The following is a 24209-nucleotide window of genomic DNA, read 5'->3' as shown; positions in this document are numbered from 1 at the left end:
TCAGGGTGTTCATAAAAGCCTGATTAGACGATAAAATGACTTTGAAAGTGTAATATCCCTTTAAGTCTTCCTTAGAGTCCGACTCTTTTTGAAGTGCCCAGGTAATATATGTCTTCTTGATATAGCTTGTCCTTGTTGAGCACCAACGAGTCCTTCTACCAACAACTGCTGGCTGAAGCGCGCAGACATCTCCTACTTGCCAGTCAGAGATGTTTGTATAAGATTCACAGCTTTGACCTTTGACCTGATGACTTTGGTGGTTTGAGGAGTTGGCGGGAGTGGTGGTCGTCACGTGGCGCTGGCACCTCTGGTCCTCCCACCTCCTCCCCGTCCCGTGGCCTGGATCAAACCAGCTTCCTGCTCACACAATCACCGGATTGGTCCAGGGAGTGGAAAGAAAAAAGACCTACATCACACTCCAAACAACATTGCATTGCATGTATCCAGACTGGCGCTGCCATACATGATGCACCATACATGATGCACCATACATCTTAATCTGCAAAATCTGTTTGCTGATTCTGAACAGAGAGTGCAGTGACCATCACAGTCAGGGACATGCAGAGAATGTTAGAGAGGCAGGGGCTGACATTTCTAAAAGGGCCTTTTGGTGAAAATATCGAAAATAGCAGACCTCTAAGCTCACAACGCGCCGCACTGCGACGCGTTGTGAGCTTGGAGGTCGGCTATTTTCGGTGCGTGATACCACACTGTACTAAGCATAATCAAGTCAATACTGGAAATGTGGCGTAACGGCATGGATTTCTACACAGAGAGGGCAATTCTTTCAACATATGATGCTTCATTCAAGTTCAGGAGAGTTTGGACAAGGCAATTCTCCTGAATGTTGCCTTCAGGTATGGCATGGAAAGAGGACATTTGCGTTTCTTTCACCATAGTAAAAAACTGCATTCATGGTCTGGAGAGGGCACTCTAAAAGGGAAGGGGCTCAAGCCCCCTTTGTGATGTCTATGTGTGCACGTGCCTGATCAGTCAGTGTTTCAGTTGGGTTCCATTTTTGTAACGACCTCTAATGAAAAAAAACAACAACAATATTTCCCTACTGATGATGGACCTCAAGACGAGTAGCTGTCAGAGAAGAAGAGTGGTTTTGGTTTATTTTTAGTGTGTAATTGAGCTGGGGGCCCACCGCACGCGGGTATTTTTAGATGTCTGTTGGAATATTAACAACAGAAAACAGAACTGTTTGTCTTGATGTCTCCTCTGGTGCTGGCCCGGCTGGCTGGCTGGCTGGCTGGCTGGCTGTGCCCACAGAGTGCTCTGCTCGCTCCTCTCCCTGGTGCCCCTCCAGCAACCCAGTGGGGCACACTGGGGCTTTGTGACACAGAATGTCACTGTGACAAAGAGGTCACACCCCCCCCCCCCCCATCACCACCACACACACACACACACACACACACACACACACACACACACACACACACACACACACACACACACACACACACACACACACACACACACACACACTCAGGGGTGTCACACCACCAAATTTTGGGCCTTGTGTACAAAGATTCACTGCGGGGCCCCCGTGAATGTTCTTCATTGCGGGAGGAGGTTTAACCCATTTAGACTGGGAACGCATTATTACGCATTATGTTGTGCTTTCACTATTGAATAGCAGATCTACAAGCTCTGTGCCGCGCTGCGAGTTTGTAGATCTGCTATTTTTGAAAAATTGTGAAAATTTGTGCAAGTCTTGAATATTGAATATTTCAAATCCTTGTTTTTTTTTAAAAACCTATGTTTCTATGTCAGTGGTGCTCAAACATTTTCATGCGAAGGACCCCCAAAATGATATGTATTTGGCCACGGACCCCCATCTCAAAACATTTAGGTCTAGGGACCCCCCAGAAGCAAAATTTGAGTTACAAATGTTCGCTAAAAGATTTGCCCACATTTTCACTACTTTTCAAAAATAGCAGATGCCGCGCTGCGAGCTTGTAGATCTGCTATTTTTCAATAGCTAAAGTATAAATTATGAAGGCCCCTCCACCTTGGGCCCTAGTAACTCAGTCCCACTTTCCCCCCCTTGTGATGCCCCTGCACACACTCCATCTATCTTAATATCTCTATCCCTTCCCTTCTATCCATCCCCCCCCCCCCCCCCCCCACACACACACACACACACACACACACACACACACACACACACACACAATCCCTGCCACCACCCTGTTTCTGGCCAGCATCTCTCTGTCTTTCTCCTACGCCACTCGTCTCGCTTGTCCTTCTCCTGTCCCTCTCGCTGCTTTCTCTTTTCTCTCTCTCTGTTTCTCTCTCTCTCATCCTCTTCCTTCTGTTTTTGTTTGCTTTTTCCCTATCCTTGTTTTCTCACCATCTTTTCTCTCAATTCCCATTTCTTTTATTTTCTTCTTCTTTCTTCTCTCTCTCTCACTCCTGTCTTTCTCCCTTTCGCCACCACTCTCTGTGTTCTCACTCCGCTCTGGTGGGTTGTTGCTTCCTCTCTCTCTCTCTCTCTCTCTCTCTCTCTCTCTCTCTCTCTCTCTCTCTCTCTCTCTCTCTCTCTCTCGTGGGCCGGCGCTTCCTCTCTGGCCGCCAACAGCGAGGCCACTCAGAGGGCAGTTAGTTGTGGAGGCCTCGGCCCGAATTATCTGCGTAGTGATGTGTAATTGAAACGCTAGCGGAGCCTAACAACACAACACATTTATCATGTGACTAACTTACTCTCCCCGGCAAGGTGAGTAAGATGTTTATTCAAAGGCCAGAGAAAATAAGCAGTGTTGCAAACGTACTACTGTAAACTACGCAGTGGTGTAAAGTGACTAAGTAGATTTACTTAAGTACTGTACTTAAGTGTACTGTACTTTTACTTCTACTCCACTACATCTGGGCTCCAAATATTGTACTTTTACTCCACTACATTTATTTGAAAACTTGAGTTACTCTGCAGATAAATATATTATAATATTATAAAACATACATAAACCACTTTAGCCTTATTTGTATACCTAGGCTATTTGAAAATAGCCGATCTACAAGCTCACAACGCGCTGTGATTTTCAAACATTCAGTACTTTTACTTTTGGTACTTTAAGTACATTTTGATGCCAACACTTTCATACTTTTTTACTCAAGTACATTTTGAATTCTGGACGTTTACTTGTAACGGAGTACATCTACAGTGCAGTATTGTTACTTTTACTTAAGTACAAAATGTGAGTACTTTTTCCACCACTGAAACTACATACTTGTATTCATGGGTTTTAGATTAATAAATGGACTTCATTTATGTTGTGTAGTGCTTAAAAGAAAAAGAAGAAGAAAAAGACAAAGAAAATGAAAAGGTTTAATGATGAACTTGGATTCCAGCGCTTGGCTGCTGGGTAACTAGTTGTTAAACTAACCACAGAGTCATGAAGTCACTGATGTACACCATAACCACCGTTACCGCCGCTCTGAAAGAGAGGACATGTTTAGTAGACTTTGGTCAAGGCAATGGATTCAAAGTGTTCGCCGCTGCCTGTCTTTATGGTGTTTTACATAACTCTGGCAACACCATACACACTGCGTGGGCGTAGGAACATTTTGTTGTTGATGTTTAAGAGTAAGGCTGTCTGTCACGAGTGCAAATTAATGATTAATCGCGTGTTTGGCATTGAACATTATGAATACATTTGTAATTTCTGTTTGCCTTATAGCAGGGGTCTTCAACGTTTTCAGACCAAGGACCCCTTAGTTGAGAGAGAGATGAAGCAGGGACCCCCAGATTCCATATAGTTTCATTGTTTGACAGCACCATCATCAGTGCATTTTGGATTGATGTCAATCTGTTATCAGATATTTAACCACTTGAACTGTCCATACTTAATAAACTTGACCTTTCACTCTGTACTTAGTCTGCTCTTTTTTGCTGAAAATAGCCGATCTACAAGCTCACAACAACGCCTCGCTGGGCGTTGTGAGCTTGTAGATCTGCTATTTTTGGCTAAAGTCCTCAGAATATGGACGCTAGGGTTCAAGTGGTTAAAGGAGAAAAAAAAATGTTCTATCACACAAAGATTTGGAGGACCCCCTGTAGTAACTCTGAGAACACCCTAGGGGTCCCGGACCCCCTGTTGAAGACCCCTGCCTTATAGGCTTCGTAATAAAAAAATTGCACAGGGCAGATATGACGCATGGAATACAAAACACTGATGCTGACCTTCAAAGCAGCCAAAGGTATGGCTCCTCCATACCTCCAAAAGCTGATCAACCCCTACACCCCCACTCGTTCACTTAGATCAGCCAACACAGGGATGCTGACCGAACCCTCGCTAAAAACCCCAGGGCAAAAATCCACTCGTCCGAGACAGTTTGCCCTCTTGGCTCCCAAGTTGTGGAATAAACTCCCTGTCGCACTTAGAACAACGGACTCACTCGCTACTAGGGCTGGGTTCGGTAACCGCCGTACCGCCGTATCGCGGTATACCGCGGCCTACCGCGGTGTCAGGGTCCTTACCGCGGTCAAAAAAGACAAAAAAATAGGCTATTTTTATTGAGAACGAGCGAGTTTTAAAACGGGGGAGAAGCGAGGACCGCATGCGCTCCATGCCGCTCTGCTCTGGGCCGTGTACCACACGTTGGAAGCCGCCCACATACGTCACTCACACACACACAGTGCACGCAGGGCAGTAGAGTACGGAGCACAACTCTATGACGGAGCAGCAATGCAGCATATACTTTCTCTGTAATCCACTCGACACAAGGATGTTAATACATACCTTGTGTTGTGGCATATCTTTTTTTATTCATACGGATTACTGGCGGAGCGCGGGCCGCGTGGACAAAACCGAAAATGAAACTATTTTACTTTCTCCAGCTCCACCGCGTCGCACGTTGTGCTCCGTCCAGCGGCGCGTCGGCGATTTTATAACCTTTTCTGTCAAGTCTTGTAACTAAAACCTGTATATAGCAGCACTCAATCACTGTGATTTGAGAGTTGAGACGTGACGTGAGTTTACAGAATCACTGTACACGATCTGACTACCCTTCCTCTTCTGGTTTGTTCACATAGCTGTTTGTGTCTGAAAAGCCCAAGTAGCTAGCCTACGTTACTATGGTAACCCGACAGTGCAGATCTAAAAGCTCAGAACGCATCGCGGATGCGATGTGGTGTGAGCTTGTAGATCTGCTCCTTTGAAAGCCAGACCCGCTGTGCTGTACGGAGAAGTATATCTCGGGCAGTCAGGCTGTGTCGCCTCTCCACTGTGGAGAGGCGACTTTTGGGAAGATGATTGCAATATTTTGGCTTATCGCCGAACCTTAATTAATAGATACGGGGGTGCGGTAATTACCGCAGTACCGGTGGTAAATGGGAAGACGGTAATCGCGGTAACAAAATGTCCATACCGCCCCAGGCCTACTCGCTACCTTTCGCCGTGGACTGAAGACTCACCTTTTCAGACTCCACCTAAACCCTTAGCACTACAGTAAAATCAATGACCATACATGAAGCTAGTTAACATTTGTTTGTTAGGTTTCTTCAGAACTTGATTATATTGTGTTTTTCTCTAGATAGATATCCATTTACATTGTTATATTGCTGTTAATGTACTGACCTATTATCTTGTTTATTATTGCGATGTTGTATCTGCTTATTGTAAGTCGCTTTGGATTAAAAGCGTCTGCTAAATGCCTAAACTGTAAACTGTAAACTGCAACGAATAAATAACTTAAATATACATTGATCCCAGTGCATGACGGAGGACGATATCACGATGAATTAAATCTCCACGATATACGATTATCGCGAGTGTTTTTTTATCACGATAAACGATTTTATTGCGTATCGTCATAATCGTATCGTTCAACGTGTAATATTTAATGGCACTGACTTACTAAAGGGATTACCATGAGCCTCCCTGCACGGTTTTTTCTTCCTCTGTCCCTCTTTCCCTTCCAGCTCCTTGGCCTAGATTTGAGCTGCGATCCACAGAGAACCGTTAGTGTGTCAGACCCTGTCAGTGACGTCTAATAAGAGTGCAATCACGCTATATGTATATCACTTAGTCCAGGGGTCTTCAACGTTTTCAGGCCAAGGAAGGACCCCTTAGTTGAGAGAGACATGATGAAGCAGGGAGGGACCCCCACAACCTTATCATAGATTCCATATAGTTTCATCGCTTGACGGCACAATGTCATGTCAATTTGTGTTTTCAGATATTTAACCACTCGAGCCGTCATTACCTAATAAACTTGGACCTTTTACTCTGTACTTAGTCTGCTCTTTTTCCCCTCTACACCAAACCTCGCTTAGATCGCTTGTAGCCGATCTTGTAGCCGATCTACAAGCTCACAACGCCTCGCGCTGCGAGGCGTTGTGAGCTTGTAGATCTGCTATTTTTGGCAAGAATTCTCCGAATATGGACGCTATAGGGTTCAAATCGTTAATATAAAAAACGTTTTGTTTAGTTTGTCGCTACCTTGATGGTGAATGGTTTTGGATCTCTAAAGCTGGTTGCACACTGCTGCGTTTTTCGGGCCGAATATCGGAGTGAATTTCGGAGCACGCAAATAAAACAATCAACCTCACGTTATGTCAGTCACGTTTGCACACTGCCGCCCGTTTCGCACACCGCTCGGTCCCTTGCTCTCTCTATCTCTCTCTCTCTCCTTGCCCTGAAAAACGCATTTCGCAACGAAAAACGCAGCAGTGTGCAACCAGCTTTAGTCTGCTCTTTTTCCCCTCTACACCAAACCTCTTTGCCGAAAATAGCCGATCTACAAGCTCACAGCTTGTAGATCTGCTATTTTTGGCAAGAATTCTCCGAATATGGACGCTATAGGGTTCAAATCGTTAATATAAAAATGATTTGTTTAGTTTGTCGCTACCTTGATCGTGAATGGTTTTGGATCTCTTAACTTCATTAAAATGGAATCCTCTTCATTTGGAAGCTGGTTTCATGCTGTGAATTCTTCTTAGTCAGAGCCAGAACCATTGTTGTGCAGGGACACGCAGCGAGGCTTTGATTATGAAGGCGGATGAAATGCAAGTTGTAAGCAAGGTGTTCAGGCTATAATGTGATCAGTTTGCATTGACTGAACTGCCTCCTTGCTGCATTGCAGCAAACACAGTATTTCCTGCTGTTTTTTCCGAGTGGTATGAAGAGGCTATAATAATGCTGGGGTAAAAGCTTCAAATCGACCAGTGTCAGATTCTTCACATCAAGGAACTGTTGTGGGCATCCTTGACAAATTCTATTAAAAGTCAGTTGGACGAGACCCAAATCCACACCCCGTACGTAAACCCGCGGTGATGCAGGAGTCAAACCCTGTTGTAAGGCAATCTGAAAGTGAAACCACAGTGTTATGGTTGTAGCCCCAGGGCTCATGCTGCCATCACACATGCAGGAGGGGTGTGCTGTAAATAATAGTCTGCATCATTAGCACAATAGCAGGCTGTGATGGATGCTGCCTAAATCCCCACACACATTATCTGCATATGAAGCCAGCGAGAGTGATGCCATGAAAGCCAGGGGCGTCACAATTAAAGGGGGGGTAAAGTGGGACTGAGTCACTATAGGGCCCAAGGTGGAGGGGCCCTTAATTATTTTATACTTTAGCTATTGAAAAATAACAGATATACAAGCACACAGCGTGGCACCGAGTGCCATCCTGCAAGCTTGTAGATCTGCTATTTTTGGGTTGTGAAAATGTGTGCAAATCTTTGAATATATATATATATTTATATAAGCGAACGTTTGTAACTCTTTTGCTTCTGGGGGGGTCCCTGGAACTAAATATTTTGAGATGGGGGGTCCGTGGCCAAATACATATCATTTTGGGTGTCCTTCACATGAAAAAGTTTGAGCACCACTGACATAGAAACATAGGTTTTCCAAAAAAACCTAAGAAGGATTTGAAATATTCAAAGACACAAATTGTCACGGGTTTTTCAAAAATAGCAGATCTACAAGCTCGCAGCGCGGCACTCGGTGCCGCGCTGTGAGCTTGTATATCTGCTATTTTTCAATAGTTAAAGCACAAAATGTGAGTGGATCCTCCTTGTACCCAGGGCCCAGAATTTGGTGCGACACCCCTGATGAAAGCCTAGAGCCCTCCCTTTTACAGCTGCTTGCCAGGAACAGGAATGGGGTACAGATCTGGTCTAATAACCCAATTAATTATTTAGAGTCTGTTTTACTGTTGTACATTTAGTGTAATGGCCTGTCGTGGCTCTGTGGAATCACAGATCATTGACTTTTTCTGATCGGTCGATGATTTAGTATTAGTACGGGCAAGCCATATGTTTCGTCAACAAAGTATAGACTATAAATGACTATTATGACTCAATGGTCCACTTGCAACAGCACTAGAGACATGTTGTGCTGTTGTTGTGCCAATTTCCTGTAATTTATCGTGAAAAATTATATTCCGTGCTGCTAAGCGTATGCAGTCTAAAACTTTCTTTATTTTAGTTTAATTTATTTGATCAACTCACAGTAGCAAGCATACATTTATAGGGGTGGCCAATATAATCGATATGGCAATACATTGCAGTAGTTTATTTGCCAATAGTGTATCGATACTTCAGGCAGTAGTATCGCGATACTTTGAGGAAAATAAAATATGTTCCCGTGCCTAGGAACCAATGGTAGAAGTCCGGTCCTGACACTCCACTGCCTCTAGATGTTGCTGTACTATAGTAGCTCCTTCTCTTCTCAGGTTCAGTGAGTGAGGTCTCTCGAGAAAATGGCTGCGAACAACAAAAACAACGACATTAGAGCAGCACCTTCAGCTTTTAAAGTTGATATATATCGCAATAGTATTGCACGTATCGCAAAGATTCGCAATATATCGTGATACTATTGCATCGTGACCCAAGTATCGTGATACATATTGAATTGCGAGAATCTTGCCAATATCCACCTCTAATTTATACAAGTCTTACATCCACAATAGCATAAGAGAACAGTAGCACTGTTTGAGGTGATCAAAAAGGAATAGGCTGAAGCTATAAAGCTTATGAATGCCTATCCTACATATTCATACAGTAATATGTTATGAAAGTGTTCAAATTCACCATATAAAGAGAATGTAAATAAAAAGTAAATGTAATTACAAGCCCAAATACATCAGCAATAGCAAATCAAAGAATGCCTGTCCTACATGTTCATGCTTTAATAAGATACAGTAATATGTTATAAGAGCATATTTAATGTGTTGAGCAAAGCTGTAGACAGCTGGTCCAATGTCAGATAATGGATGTGTTCTATTTGTTGAGCATGTACCACAGTGAAATACCCAAGGGTCCGTTTTTACACTGAGTTACACTGAGTCAAATTGACATAAAGTATTTTGCCGTGCCCCTCCCAGAATCTCAGCGCAGGCCCTGGAGGGCCTCCTTGCATCACTGTGTTTGTGAGACTTTGTTGTTGTGCTACGCAGATGCTGTTTTCCCACGAAATCTCTTATTAAGAACCACTGACCCTAAGAGGCCGCTACCTGGGGGTGGAGACAGGAAACTTGGTAAAAAATCCTGACTGAAACAAAACCCGTATTTCCACTCAATCATCCTGTTTGCATTGGGAATGTCCTGTTTTGGATTTTCCAACGTTGGTGCTTTCATACAAGCTCCAAATGCGTGTATCAAAACAGCAACCCGGTATCGCCAGTGGAAGCTTGTGATTGGCTGAACCGGAGGTAGGGAGCGCTCCGTTGTGTTCCCCTGGATCGCGCGGAGGTGATGAAATTCGGGGGGCTGAAGATTTACTATTCTGTCCATAACGGCACAGAAGTCTGTAACGGCGCTGAGTCGGCTCATGTGACCGTCACAAGTTCACAACGCTCGACTATGCGATGTTTCATAACATATACAATCATAAACATTCTATATTTATAAGGTCAAGTATTATACTTAATAATTGGGACTAATTAATCATAGTTATAATAGGCCTACATTTACAGTAGTTTAGGCATTTTGGTTTGGCAGAACAATTTGTCCTTGTTTGTTATTTGACTATGTTTACTTTAATTATAATTAAAGACACTTCATAGTGAATTAGTGATTATAATAAATAGCCTATGTCATGATTGCTAGATCAGATTGTGTTTATAATATAACGCCGGCGTGCCTCCGTCATCTCCACCGAAAACAAGCGCTCCCCCCTTGATCCATTTTCGAAACCGGGGTGCTGTTTTGATTCACGCGCTCCAAATAGTGCCACAGTCTTTCCCAGTAGGCTAATTTAGGCTATTTTTGTAGTAGGCCGTATGGATCGGTTGAAATCTGAACCCTGGGCCCATTAATATTACATCACCTACCGGTATGTGGAAAGTGTTATCTTATAGTAAATAGCCTGGTGGGCTTATCTTAATGACGCCGGTGATAAGCCCTATCTTAAAGTTGCATCCAGCCGTGTAACTAAGTTGATGTGGATTTATATTTGTACACAAAAAGTTCATCTCATTAATCCATTTAGGCCTAGAATTATTGAATGCTTATAACTATTAAAAAATAGCAGATATACAAGCTCACAGCGCGGCACCGAGTGCCGCGCTGCGAGCTTGTAGATCTGCTATTTTTGAAAAATTATTACAATTTGTGCAAATCTTCGAATATCTCATTTTTAAAGTGAACATTTGTAACTCAAATATTTGCTTCTGGGGGGGTCCCTGTCTGATATAAAATATTTTGAGACGGGGGTCGGCGGCCAAATACATATAATTCTAGGCGTCCTTGACATGAAAAAGTTTGAGAAACACTGACGTAGAATCATGTGTTAAAAAAGAAAAAAAAATCGTAGAAGGATTTAGAAGACACTTATCCACTTTCCAACATCCCATTGTGCATTGCGCAGAAGTTGCACGGAGCTTCCGGCGCCGCAGCTGAGTGTGATCTACAAGCTCACAACGGCTGCATCTGCGACGCGACGTGAGCTTGTGTGTCTGCTGTTAACCGGACGTGTGGTGCAAAAAATTCTCCAGTAAATTCCCGCGGAAAGAGGTGGATGGAATCGGGTCAAAATCGGGTCAAAATTCAAATGTTCACGATAAAAAAAAAAAATAGCAGATCTGCAAGCTCGCAGCGCTCTCTGCTATTTTTGAATAGTCAAAGCACAAAATAGTAATACAAAATAATGCGTACCCGCTCTAAATGCGTTAATGTTTGATTTATGGTCTTTTATTCGGCAGTTATTCAAGGTTGCTGGACTGGTGTGCCTGCCCTAAAGTGGCCCCTCCGTGGCCCATTTAGTGTGCAGTCATTCCACAGGACCTTTGGCTCTACTGTGTGTACTTTACCTCTGCGCTCACAGAGAGACCAGGGATGTGTAGGTGGACTGGTGGTGGTGACTCAAGGAAAGGTGAGCCTGGGTTTGCATGGACAGAGGTTGAAAAACCCATGACACACGTGCGTGCATGGAAACAATCTGGGGATGGGACGATATGAAAATGTCGGGAGGCTCTCTCCATTCCGACATGTCGCCACTCCGAAATTGACTTCTTATTGTCGGAGTGGCGACACTCCCATAGGGGTTTAGGGTTAGGGTTAGAGATAGGGTTAGTGTCGGAATGGAGACATGTCGGAAAGGAGACATGTCGGAGTGGAGAGATGCACCCGAAAAGGTCATATCACGATTATTGTGACAAAATAAATCGCGATTTACGATATTATCAGGATAATCCAAATCAATTATCCTGGGACGGAACATTTGCCAAAAAATAGCCGATCTACAAGCTCACAACGCGTTGTGAGCTTGTAGATCGTCTATTTTTTTGGCTAAGCCATTTGATAGAGAGTGGAAAAAAGACTGTATCGAGTACGTATATTATAAGTACGTTTTACTAATTCTAGAGGGTTTAAGTGGTACCGGATATGCAGCTCGGCAAATAAAAGGAATTGATCCCAGTGCATGACGGAGGACGATATCACGATAAATTAACTCTCCGCGATACGATTATCGTGAGTGTTTTGTATCGTGATAAACGATAACATCGCGTATCGTCCCATCCCTACTCACGACATACGCGTGCATGGAAACAATCTGGGAAAACAAGAGAAGCACTGGACGGGACACACCCTGACCCAATGGCTACTCTGTGTCACAAGAGGCTAGCTGCTGGTCACCATAACAAAAGTGTAACTCGTGGATACACCCTGACCCAATGGCTACTCTGTGTCACAAGAGGCTAGCTGCTGGTCACCATAACAAAAGTGTAACTCGTGGATACACAGCTTACATAAACTTACGCCTCTCTCAGCGGGCGAGCGGCAGCCACAATTCATGTCTTAACGAGTGCTATTAAAATGTTGTGTGTAGCTGTCAAGTCCGTGCTACGGTGTTGATTCAAGCTGCCATGTCCGTGTCACAGCAAATGACTATCATTCTTTGTGTCCGCGCACTGCAAATGCATGAGGGTTACTGTTAATTTAACTCTGAGAATGTACGAAATGGGTCTCTCTTGCGCTGACTGGAGCTGTCTCTCTTCATCACACAGATCGCACCGGGAGCTCATTGATGTGGCTTGAATATCGAAGCCTGTCCATATTCTGTTTAGCGAAGTTCTACCTCAAACCATCTGCTGACCATTTCCCCCCCACAAATATTTGCCCCTCTCTGATTCCAGTTATGTGGCCCCGACTGTCTTGCTGTCTTATTCTGCAAAACATGGTCTTTGTGTCTTTTCGTGGACCTTTCCTTGTACCAATATGTTGTGTGTGATGCAGTGCTCTCCATTCGTTCTGTTACTACTGTAGCCTATTTCTTAAGCATTTGTATTTGAACTGCGAGTTAATTCTGTGTAAAATAAGTAGTAATGGAAGGCTCGTCTGAGGACGACCTAGAGAGTCACATGACCAGTAAACATCCTCAGATGCTAGTAGCAGTATATTTTAGAGCCCAAATGATGGTATAATCTTGTGTCCGATCCCGACTTTGGAGCCTTTTCCTAATCCATTTGAAAAATGTTTCTATTTGAGAACTTGTAACTTATTCAAAACTTTTGATAGATTACATTTCCTTCAATATATGAAAACAACATTTCAACTTTAATAATACAATGAACAAGCAAACAAGTAAATATAAAATACACACAGAAACTGATCTTTAACCACTTAATAATCAACACAGTAATTCAGATAAAGCTCACACTGTGTATGTTGTGTATGCTATTATCGAACTTTTTTGAAAAGTTCGCCTGTAATGTGTTGAAAGATCTGCTATTTTCACAATATTTATCTGCGGAATCGAGTCACATTAAATGTAATACCTACAAAAATATTTGGTGAATGCCCTAGGACACATATGAAAAAAATGCAAATAATGGCTGATATATCGGCGATAACATTGGTCGGGCTGTAGTAGGTATCTATCTACGGTGGTGATGTTCTGCCATGCCTCTGTAATGCAGCCATTTTAAGCTCCTGCTCGTTTCACAGACTTTTGCTGTAATTCAGCTCTACAACAACATATGGAACACATTGGATTCAGGTTGGGTTGATTTCCTTGACCAGTCAAAGAGGTTTCCTATTTTTTATGCCCTGCGAAACTCCTTGTTGATATTTGGGTCATTGTCTTACTCTATGAAACACTGTCCAATGAGGTTGGAGACTTTTATTGTCTACTTGAGCAAATGGGTACTCTGACACACTGAAGAATGTATTCTCCTTATGCTGCCATCGGTTATAATAATATAAACCTATAAACTTAAACTATAAACTTTATTTGTATAGCGTTTTTTTAAGAACAATGTCACAAAGTGCTTGACAGAAGAATCAATAATACAAGAAGAATCCACAGTGCAAAGACAACAACAACGCATCACAAAAGAAAATGAAATAAATTAATTAAAATACCACAGGCTAAAATACATGAAGATCAAGAGTGCTAGGGGTTGACACTAAGGTCTAAGAGGCACTTGCCCGTCGGGCAAGTACAGGTCATGTTCTACTTGCCCAAAGGTCATGTACACTTGCCCAAAAAGAAAATCGTCCATTATAAAATGATAGGTAAGATTTTAATTACCACTCAATTTAACTCAATAACAATTTGTAATCATACCTCAATACCTCCAAATCCAAATACCTAGGTAGTTATGATTGCTATGGTTTCACACTTTGTCATTTTATATATTTTTTTATGGCCACGTTCAGGTGTTTAGACGGATATCTTGTGTTGTTTATAGACGGTCGTGTCCCCTCTCAAATGAGCAATTGCCCAGTCGGGCAACCTGAAAGCAAACTTCACCTGCCCCAAAGTTTTATTTACCTGCCGGGGGCAGGTGGGCAAGCCTTAGTGTCAATGCCTGGGTTGAAAGCAGCTCTATAGAGGTGAGGTTTCAGAAGGGATTTACAGTAACACGGGGCAAAGAGTCAGCAAGCCGTATATATATTTTCGGGCAAGGCATTCCAAAGTGTCGGGGCTCTAAAAGCGAAGGCACGCTCACCTCTTGTGTTTTATAATTGCAAGCTGGAACGTTCAGCAGTCCTTTGTAGCAGGGCAGGAGAGAGTCTCCAACAGCCCCCGAGCCACATTTTTTCGAAACCTGTTTTTATTAGGACCCTTATGGTGTCAAAGTTATGATTTCTTCTTGTTGCCGTGGTCAGCTAATGTCCCATTGGGTTCATTTTTAATGATTTCTTGCACCTACCCATTCACTTACTATACAGGAAAAAAAGACCCCCCAAAAAAATCTTCTTTAAGTAGCATGTGAGGGGTCTAATTAGGTGGTTTGTCATGATTCTCAATCCATTGCAAGCATTTGTTTAGCACGAAAAACATTCCTTGGGCTAAAAATAGACTCCACAAAACTGTGGGGAGTGATGAGTCATCACTTTTCATCACAAAACCATGCTACACAAAATGTGCTTGCAATGGATTCAGAATCATGAAAAACCACCTCTCCTGCCCTACTATTGCCTGAGGATCTGAGTTCACAGGATGGCAAATAAGGCTTGAGAAAGTTCGGAATGTCGTACAGTGAAGATGTTTTCTAACCTGACTTGCGTCAGATGGTGGCAGTAGTGCGTAGGCTACCGCTCTACTTTACCATCTGAGATCTCTCGGTGGGAGTTGATAACGCTCGTAAAGCCCCGGGCCGGACCAATCAGCGGCAGCTACTGGCGGGCTCTGAGCGGCTCTGAGCCAATAGAGTCTGATTGCAGACCACGTGGATGCAGACAGGCCAATATGAGTGGTTGGAGTTGGCACTCCCAGACTGTGACAGAGAGACGGCCACATCCAATCACCTGCTAAAGAATTTCAAAAAATGGCCCGCCCCTTACATCGAGTCTGCCCGAGAGATCTCAGATGGTAAAGTAGAGCGGTAGCCTACGCACTACTGCCACCATCTGACGCAAGTCAGGTTAGATGTTTTCAACAACGGCAGAGAACCATGACTTGTCGTAGTGTTGCCTTGTCCATAGCACACCCACTATGCTAGAGTAGGTGTGCAGATTAGATCATAGATGTATTTGTTTCCTCATTCGCTTTCCTCTTGCCATTACCCTGGCAAAAGTTCAGTTAGGTATGATCTAAAGCAGTGTTTCTCAAAGTTGAAACTTATACATTTCAAGTACCTCCCCTTAACTCTGACAGTGTACAAATGGAACCAAATGGACCCGTTAGGGTTCATTTGGTTCCATTTGTAACACTGTCAGAGTTACAGACTTGTATGGCTCAATTTAGACCCCCTAAAAGGAACCCACAGAGTCCCTGGAATCCACTTTGAGAAACACTGTTCTAAAGGACATGTTTGCAGAACTCAAAAGACAAGATCAAATCCTATGGATATGGGAATAGGGGACGCAACAATCAATCGAACTCATCGATTTTAGCGATCATAACAATAATCTATCAATTAGAGATAAGTAAACAACACTTATTTTGATAAAATCTATCTAGCTCTGTTATCTTCATTATCTTCATAGCCTGCTAGAGAGACCTGTGACTTGTAACCTACCCATCCTGTTTGTGTGGTTTATTTGTACCTTGCCGTGTAGCCTCTCTGGTAGAATGTGGAGTTTTTCTGAGCACAGTCGACACCGACAACATTCTTGACTCCTGGAATGTGTTTCTGATGGGACAGTAGTGATTTATCATCGCTATGATGTATGGCATTCACGAATAGTGATTTACTGATTTTTAGTACACAACGCCTCGCAACGCGAGGCGTTGGGAGCATGTAGATCTGCTATTTTCACAATATTTATCTGCGGAACAGAGTCACACCTACAAATCCAAGTGCTTGTCAAGTTGGGGGTCCCCAGTTAAAATATGTTTATTTTGGGGGGTCACGACCTAAAAAGGTTTGAGAACCCCTGGTATACAAATTCATCCACCAGGGGCACTGACAACTCATTTTTATGACTTCCTATCTAGTCAAGCTTTATAAACTACCGGTATATATTATTTAAAGAAAAAAGAAAAAAAAAGCGAATATTCGACTTTGGTGAACAACGTCGAATAGTGACTTTGATATTCGGATATTTGGTGAATGCCCTACTATGATGACAATTCTTTGATCATCAGCTGTTTTTTTTTTTTTTTTTTTCCACCAGGCCCTGTGTGTGGTACATATCTCTGTTTTGATTCTTAGTTTTTCAGCCTCAATAGCATCATTGACTTTTATTGGCACAACCTTTGGGCCTCATGTTGACAAACTCAACAAGGCAAATTTGCCTTCTCATGCTCTGATAACACGGCAATTCCAAAGACTAGAAAATGGCAGCTCTTTTTATCTGTGCTAACGATGCGACGCAACACGGAGGAATATCAAAACAACAAGCTGTCTCATATAAATAGTTCCTCCTGAGCTAAATTCCACCTGTAGTTAAATTTAGATGTCCCACAAATGGATTTGTGGGTCGCAGACAGATTTTTATGGGTCCCCTTGTCCTTTGTTTCCTATGTTTTGTTTCAAAATTATCATTATTCAAAAAAAAAAAAAAGAAATCCCAAAAAAGCTTTTTTTTTGATGGATCAAAAACTAAAATCATATGATTTTTTTCAGTAATTTCATGAAGAATTCAAAGAAACCCCTAGGAAACTCCATGCATTTAGAAGACAGATGTTTTAAGAAGTAGTGAAAATAGCCGATCTGCAAGCGCACAACGCGGAGCAAAGCGGCGCGTTGTGCGCTTGCAGATCTGCTGTTTTCACTAGTTTGGGTCGGGGGGATAAAAGTTTGGGAACTACTGATATAGAGCACTGCAACCAAATGTTACGGAGGCCATTGCAGATGACAGTAACCTGTGGTATAAAACTGACCAGTTCTGCCTAATCAAGTGTACAACTGCGATTAACGTTAAAGCCTTTTTGAGTTTTTTATCCTTTCACAAAGCTAGAATTACACAGAACAACATAGTGTTGCACAGTGTTTTACTTTTATGCCTTGCACCAAAGATTTCAGAGTTTTTGAAAGACTGGAATTCATAATCAGATGCAAGTGATGGAGCAGCCTGTCAACACGTTTTAATGCATTTAGGCCTAGAATTATTGAATGCTTTAACTATTGAAAAATAGCAGATATACAAGCTCGTAGATCTGCTATTCTTGAAAAATCATGAAAATGTTTGAATATATGTATTTTTAAAGCGAACGTTTGTAGTTACATGTCTCCATTCCGACATGTCTCCATTACGACACTAACCCTATACCTAACCGTAACGCTAACCCTAACCTCTATGGAAGTGTTGCCACTCCGACAATAAGAAGTCAATGTCGGAATGGAGACCTGTCGGAATGGAGAGCACCCCCGAACGTTTGTAACTCAAAATATTTGCTTCTGGGGGGTCCCTGAATATTTTGAGACGTGGGTCGGCGGCCAATCTAACATATAATTTTCCGAATGTCTGTCTGTCTGTCTGAGTGTCTGTCTGAAACCGCGTTTCTCCTCAGTGGCTGGAGCAATTGATCTGAAATCGCATCACCATCAGCATATGAACACACCTGACATAACTGTGAAGCCCGTTTGTCACTTTCACAAATCGTATGCTGTATAATTGCATTTTTATGGTGTATCTATATCTATTTAGCCTACAGTACCTTTTGTGACCACACATGTTAAGGGAGGGGCGCTGTTGTTCAGGCCATGCACAATCACACACAAACACACACACACACACACACACACACACACACACACACACACACACGGGGGGGGGGGGGGGGGGGGGGGGGGAGTGTGTGTGTGTGCAGGCGGGCAGGCGGCGTCGGTACACAGTATCTCTGTAGCCGTTAAATGGAACGGGTATTTCTTACATTGATGCTCCTACATATTAGCATGCAAGCACCAGTTAAAGTTACTTTCCATCCCTCATATACCGTGTGCACAGTGCACATCCCATAATCCACACACTGCACATCATTTCGGAGCTCATATCTTTGAACGGGTAAGGGCTAGTTACATATAATTCTAGGGGGTCCTTGACATGAAAGAGTTTGAGAACCCACTGACGTAGTAGAAACATGTGTTTAAAAAAAACCTTAGACGGATTTAGAAGACAAAATCGTGTAAAAGAAATTCAAATGTTCACGATTTTTTCAAAAATAGCAGACCTACGAGCTCACAGCGCGGCACTCGGTGCCGCGCTGTGAGCTTGTGGATCTGCTATTTTTTAATAGTTAAAGCGTAAAATAATGCGTCTACCCGGTCTAAATGTATTAAATAATTCAGCGAGGCCCTGATACCTCGTGGGCTGTGATTTGTGTGTTTGTAGGGATTGGTATTGGTGTTGTTTTGCTCTCTGTCTTCCCATCATCCTTATCCTTTCCCTCCGCCGTGGAAGGAAAGAGAAGAAGGGAGAAGAGGGGGCTTTGTACCGAGGAGGACAGTGATTGTTTGTTTATGAGGATGCTAGCCTTGCGGTGACTGGATATTCTTTTTTTCCTTCTTCTCTCCCTTGTAGGGCTGTTAAGTGTAATAGATACTCGGTGCGCTATATAATCAAATGTAACCCAGACCTTGCATTTTTAGAGTCGAATACTTTTTTTTCTTTTTTTCCACTTGCCTCGTGTGGCACTAGTTCCTAGTAGGGAGGGATGGGACGATATGAAAATGTCATATCACGATTATTGTGACAAAATAAATCGCGATTTACGATATTATCGCGATAATCAAAATCCATTGTATCCTTGGGCGGAACATTTGCCAAAAAATAGCCGATATACAAGCGTCGCGTCGCGACGCGTTGTGAGCTTGTAGATCGGCTATTTTTTGGGCAAAGACATTTGATAGAGAGTGGGGAAAAAAAAGACTGTATCAAGTACGTAAATTAAGTTAAAAGTACCTTTTACCAATTCTAGAGGGTTTAAGTGGTACCGGATATGCAGCTCGGCGAGTAAAAGGTGAATTAATCCCAGTGCATGACGGAAGACGTTATCACGATAAAATTAAATCTCCACGATACGATTATCGTGAGTGTTTTTTTATCGCGATAAACGATAATGTGGCGTATCGTCCCATCCCTAGTTCCTAGGCTCTCGGGACAAAACAGATTGGAATGGAGTCCACCGGCAGGGGGAGGACAGTCAGAGGACTTAAATCTTGCCAGGAGAGACTAGTGGACACAAAGCCTGGTCTGAGTGGGAAAACAGGGCTGCAAAATGTGTTGTCCTTCTCTGTATTCCGCCTTCAATAAATCTGTGCAAGATACAAACAATGGACTGAAACGCAGAGCATATCGTCGTCGTTGTCGCGTGAAAACCTTGTATGTCCAAAACCGTTCGTTTTGTATTTATCATTTAAAAAAAATTAACTAAACTAGTGAAAACAGCCGATCTACAAGCACACAGTAGATCGGCTGTTTTCACTGCTTTTGTGCGACGGCATTGTACGATGAAGCAGGGCTTTGCTTCGCGAAAGAATTTACAAATTTGAAACTTGGAGATACAAGGTTTCCACCCGACAACGACGATATTGGTCCTATTGTGTGAATAATGACTATGACTATTTTTAACTTTTAAGGTCGTAATTGGTAACTTCTCCCCCGATATGTAACAAAGAACAGATGAAATTTCCAAGATTATAATATTCCTTTCATAAAAGACTTCAAATGTTTTGACTCGGCATCCAAAGATTTTCTTTTTTGGGGGGGGGGGGAATAATGAACAGTTTCTGTAAACGGGAGTCAATTTCATCCACTTCTTTGCTTCTCTCTCCTGCCCCTGTTTGTTTTTCCATTCTCTCTCTCTCTCTCTCTCTCTCTCTCTCTCTCTCTCTCTCTCTCTCTCTCCCCCTCTCTCTCTCTCTGTAGTGATGGAGACTACGGCTGTGAGCACCTCCACTCTGGCCCCTGATGAGTTTGACAGAAACGCGCCGCGGATCTGCGGCGTGTGCGGCGACAAAGCCAGCGGCTTCCACTTCAATGCCATGACCTGCGAAGGCTGCAAAGGCTTCTTCAGGTACAACAAACAAACAAGACCCCCGACGACGCGCACGACTGTAAAATGTGCTGCCGCCACCCACCGACATGCGCTGCCTAGGGCTGTCACAAATATTTTGTAATAATCGTCACAATCGTGAATGTTGAAAAATGGATCATATATTTACAAACATTTTCAGAAATAGTGGATATAGCAGATCTACAAGCTCACAACGCGTCGCGTCGCATCGCGTTGCATCGCGTCGCAACATTCATAGCTTTCCACTATGAATGTTCTTTTTTAAGTATAGAGTTGTCAAATATGTCGGTAAGTTCTGTGTATATTTAGGTTATGTGTCATATCTGCCATGTGCAACTTCAAAGCCTACAAGCCAAACACAAAAACACAATTAAATCATTAATCACAATTATCTGAGTGACAATTAACCGTCATGTAAAATGTCATAATCGTGACAGCCCCATCTTCAGGTACAACAAACAAGACCCCGACGCACACGACCGTAAAACGTGCATGCCGCCACCGCCGACATGCGCCGCCGCTTGTGAACACGGGTCCTCCTCACACACACATGGGTCCAGTTAGCGTGCGCTGAGCACCCCTCATAAAGACAGGAGAGAAAAAAGAAGGAGGACAACACACATACCCTCACGGAAACATGTGCGCCTTAGCGCACGCACCCCTCACGGGCATGGACACACATACATAATGATTACCCGCCCACTCACTCATGCACACCACTCAAATGTAATTGCCACCCACGGTCGGTTATGTAACAAAACGCACAAAGACGTTCTACTAATGTTTGCGCACCAAGCATGATATACACCGCAACATGTATCGCATGCAAATGAGCGAGCGCTTATAGAAATGCTCAATGCAGAGAGAGGCAATTGGCCGCTCAGTCGATCGCGCACGCTGGCGTTCTCCATTTGAGCGAAAAAAGGACCTCCAGAATTATGTAAATATTATGTGTCTGTGTCTGTGTGTGAGAAAGGCTCGGAGAGAGTGGGTTTTGGGTGTCCGTTCGTCTCCTTGCATCTGTTCCTCTTGGCAACACTGATGTTTAACCCATTTAGGCTTAGAATTATTGAATGCTTTAACTTTTGAAAAATAGCAGATATACAAGCTTGTAGATCTGCTATTTTGAAAAATCATGAAAATGTGTGCACATTTTTCAATATATATTTTTCAAAGCAAACTTTTGTAACTCGGATCTCTGCTTCTGGGGGTCCCTGGAACAACACATTTTGAGATGGGGGGTCTGCGGGCAAATACATTTCATTTTGGGGGTCCTTGACACGAAAAAGTTTGAGAACCACTGATTTAGAGGAAGGATTTAGAAGTCAAAAATCGGGTCAAAGATATGCACTTGCACACATTTTCAAGATTTTTCAAAATAGCAGATATACAAGCTCGCAGCGCGGCATGATTTTTCAACAGTTGAAGCATAAAATAATGGTTAAAGTGGTTAAAATCTAACACGACTCAGGCGCGTTCCCGGTCTTTGACGGTTAAAGCAGAGGATGAAAAAGACGGATGTTTAATAATCTCCTTCCTCATCTCTCAGCTGCCCTCGGTGTGAACCTTTGGTCGCACTCGGGCCGCTCGTGTGTGTGTGTGTGCGCGCGCGCGCGCATACTGTATCTCTGTGCGTGCCCGGCGTATAGATGTATGTTATGTGTGTGTGAATTATCCGTGGTAACGCCAGTGAATTATTCCACTTTGTGTTGGCTCTTGGCCGGGGCCCTTGTCTTTCTTTTCCCCCGGACAGTCTGGCACACGGCCATGTTTGTGCTTTTTTTCACTGGGCTCTGGAGTTGAAGGGCAGAAGTGTTTATCTACTTTCCAGCGTGATTACATATTTGTGTGCTTGTGAGTGTCACCACCGGTGCCTACGATCTCACACCTGTACAACGCTGGGAGGCACCGTGCATAGATTATCCATCAGCATTCCTTTTTTGTTATCAATTATTTTTTTATTTTTCCATAACATGAGTGGATCAAGATTATAGACATACATATGAATAGAATAATAAAAAGTAAAACATTAATCAAAAGAAAAATACAAATTACAGACAAACAACACAAACAATAACAAGACAAAAGAGGAAAAGAAAGAAAGAAAAAAAAAAAAAAACACCCACCCCCTTTCCCCGGACCAACACGGAATGTACAATAGTGCATGCCTGTGCTAGGCTGTTACCACTATATAGTGATTTCTTGAATCATAGCCTTAAGCTTATCTGCCATGTCCGACCATATATTAATGTTTTCTTCTTGCTCCGTGTAGTCTTGCTATTGACTGCTCTAAGTATACTATATGTAGAAAGGTTAAGGCCCACTGGCGAAACGTTAACGTATGAGGAGGTTTCCACCGCGTAGCTACCATCTTCTATCCATCAGCCGTCCTATAGACCAGGCTTCCCAAACCTTTTTGTCTCAGGGCACCCCATGAATATTTGTTTAATCCGAGGCACACAGGTAGAAGAATAAAAGTCTGCACACCGATTTATGCTCCCAAAGATAACGTTTACTTGTGGTAACGTTTCGAGCCTAACGGCTCTTCATCAGACCTTCACAATAGCAGTGTAGACATGCATTTATCTAGTCAGTGTGTCATCCCACACCTGTGGGCCATAGACCAATCAGTCCCCAATCAGTGTCACATGTTCAATGTCACCAATACATATTACATGTCAGTATTTGTACCTAATACATAGTATACATTATATACATATATACACATAACCAATTCTGTTCCCAAGAATTACACATATACAAATACAAAAGGACTCGGGCCCATAGGCCATCATAATGCTACCTAAAAGAGGCGCCTCTTGTCTATTGTAGAGATAGTAAACATGGGACAAAAACACCGTAATATATCAAAATATACACAGGAGAGACTGTTATTAGAGGAGAAACTGTTGTTAGAGGAGAAAAACAACCAGGGCAGTACCTCATTTGAATTGGAAACACCAAATGTATATAAACATCTGGTACAGACAACATACACACAACCAATGTGTCTGTCAGTATCCAGACCCATATAGGCAGCAGAGACACCCTATAGGAAGGGTCTAATATCATAGTCCTCATTGAGGCCCTTAGGAGCTAGAATCCGAGGCACCCCTACATTATAATTTTCACTCCCAGCACCTTATAGTTATAGCATATCGTCGTTGTCGGGTGGAAACCTTGTACGTCCAAAACCGTTCGTTTTGTATTTATCATCTATAAAATGTACTAAACTAGTGAAAACAGCGCCTGCGAGGCGTTGTGTGCTTGTAGATCGGCTATTTTCACTAGTTTTGTGCGACAGTCTTGTATGATGAAGCAGGGCTTTGCTTTACCAAAAGACGTACACATTTGAAACTTGGAGATGCGAGGTTTCTGCCCGACAGTGACGATATTTTAGTGATTATGTTGCGAGGAAAACGTTGAGATAAGAGCCATTTTTCGCAGCACCCCTGGACTGCCGATACACGCACCCCAGGGTGCTCCGACCGTCACCCACTTTGAAAACCCCTGCTGTAGACCACATGGATATATGTGTGTCGCGTACGCAAAAAAACAAACAAAAAAAAACACAGACTTATGACTTAAACAATTGGAATGCTAACCCATCCGTCTTTGCTTTCCTCATCCTACCGCCCCCTCCCTTCTTTCTATTCCTCCCTTGAAGGCGCCATGTGAAACTGAAAACCTGCTTCCCCCCCCGACCCTCAATCCCTCTCCCCGACAATCATTTCCTGTTATAGAAATGACTTGATTTACGTACTGTATGTATACAAACAGGGGTGTCGCGCCAAATCCTGGGCTCTGGGTACAAGGATTCACTAGTGCGTTGTTTTGTGACGT

The 24209-nt window shown here is 43.0% G+C and overlaps 1 protein-coding gene across 1 annotated transcript in view; it reads left to right on the top strand.

Annotated features, from left to right (window-relative positions):
* The window catches only part of LOC308286729 (vitamin D3 receptor B), a 71866-nt gene that overhangs the window by 8195 nt on the left and 39462 nt on the right, over positions 1 to 24209 (top strand). The window contains exon 3 of the mRNA XM_080727847.1: positions 20219 to 20366. Coding sequence (XP_080583973.1) covers positions 20221 to 20366 — 146 coding nt within the window. The 5' untranslated portion in view covers positions 20219 to 20220. The remainder of the gene's footprint in view (positions 1 to 20218; positions 20367 to 24209) is intronic.

Source organism: Nannobrachium achirus, assembly GCF_963921795.1.
Source record: "Nannobrachium achirus genome assembly, chromosome: 6".
Classification (NCBI taxonomy): domain Eukaryota; kingdom Metazoa; phylum Chordata; class Actinopteri; order Myctophiformes; family Myctophidae; genus Nannobrachium; species Nannobrachium achirus.
The sequence above is the reverse complement of the archived record's forward strand: the minus strand, read 5'-3'. Positions and strand labels throughout refer to the sequence as shown.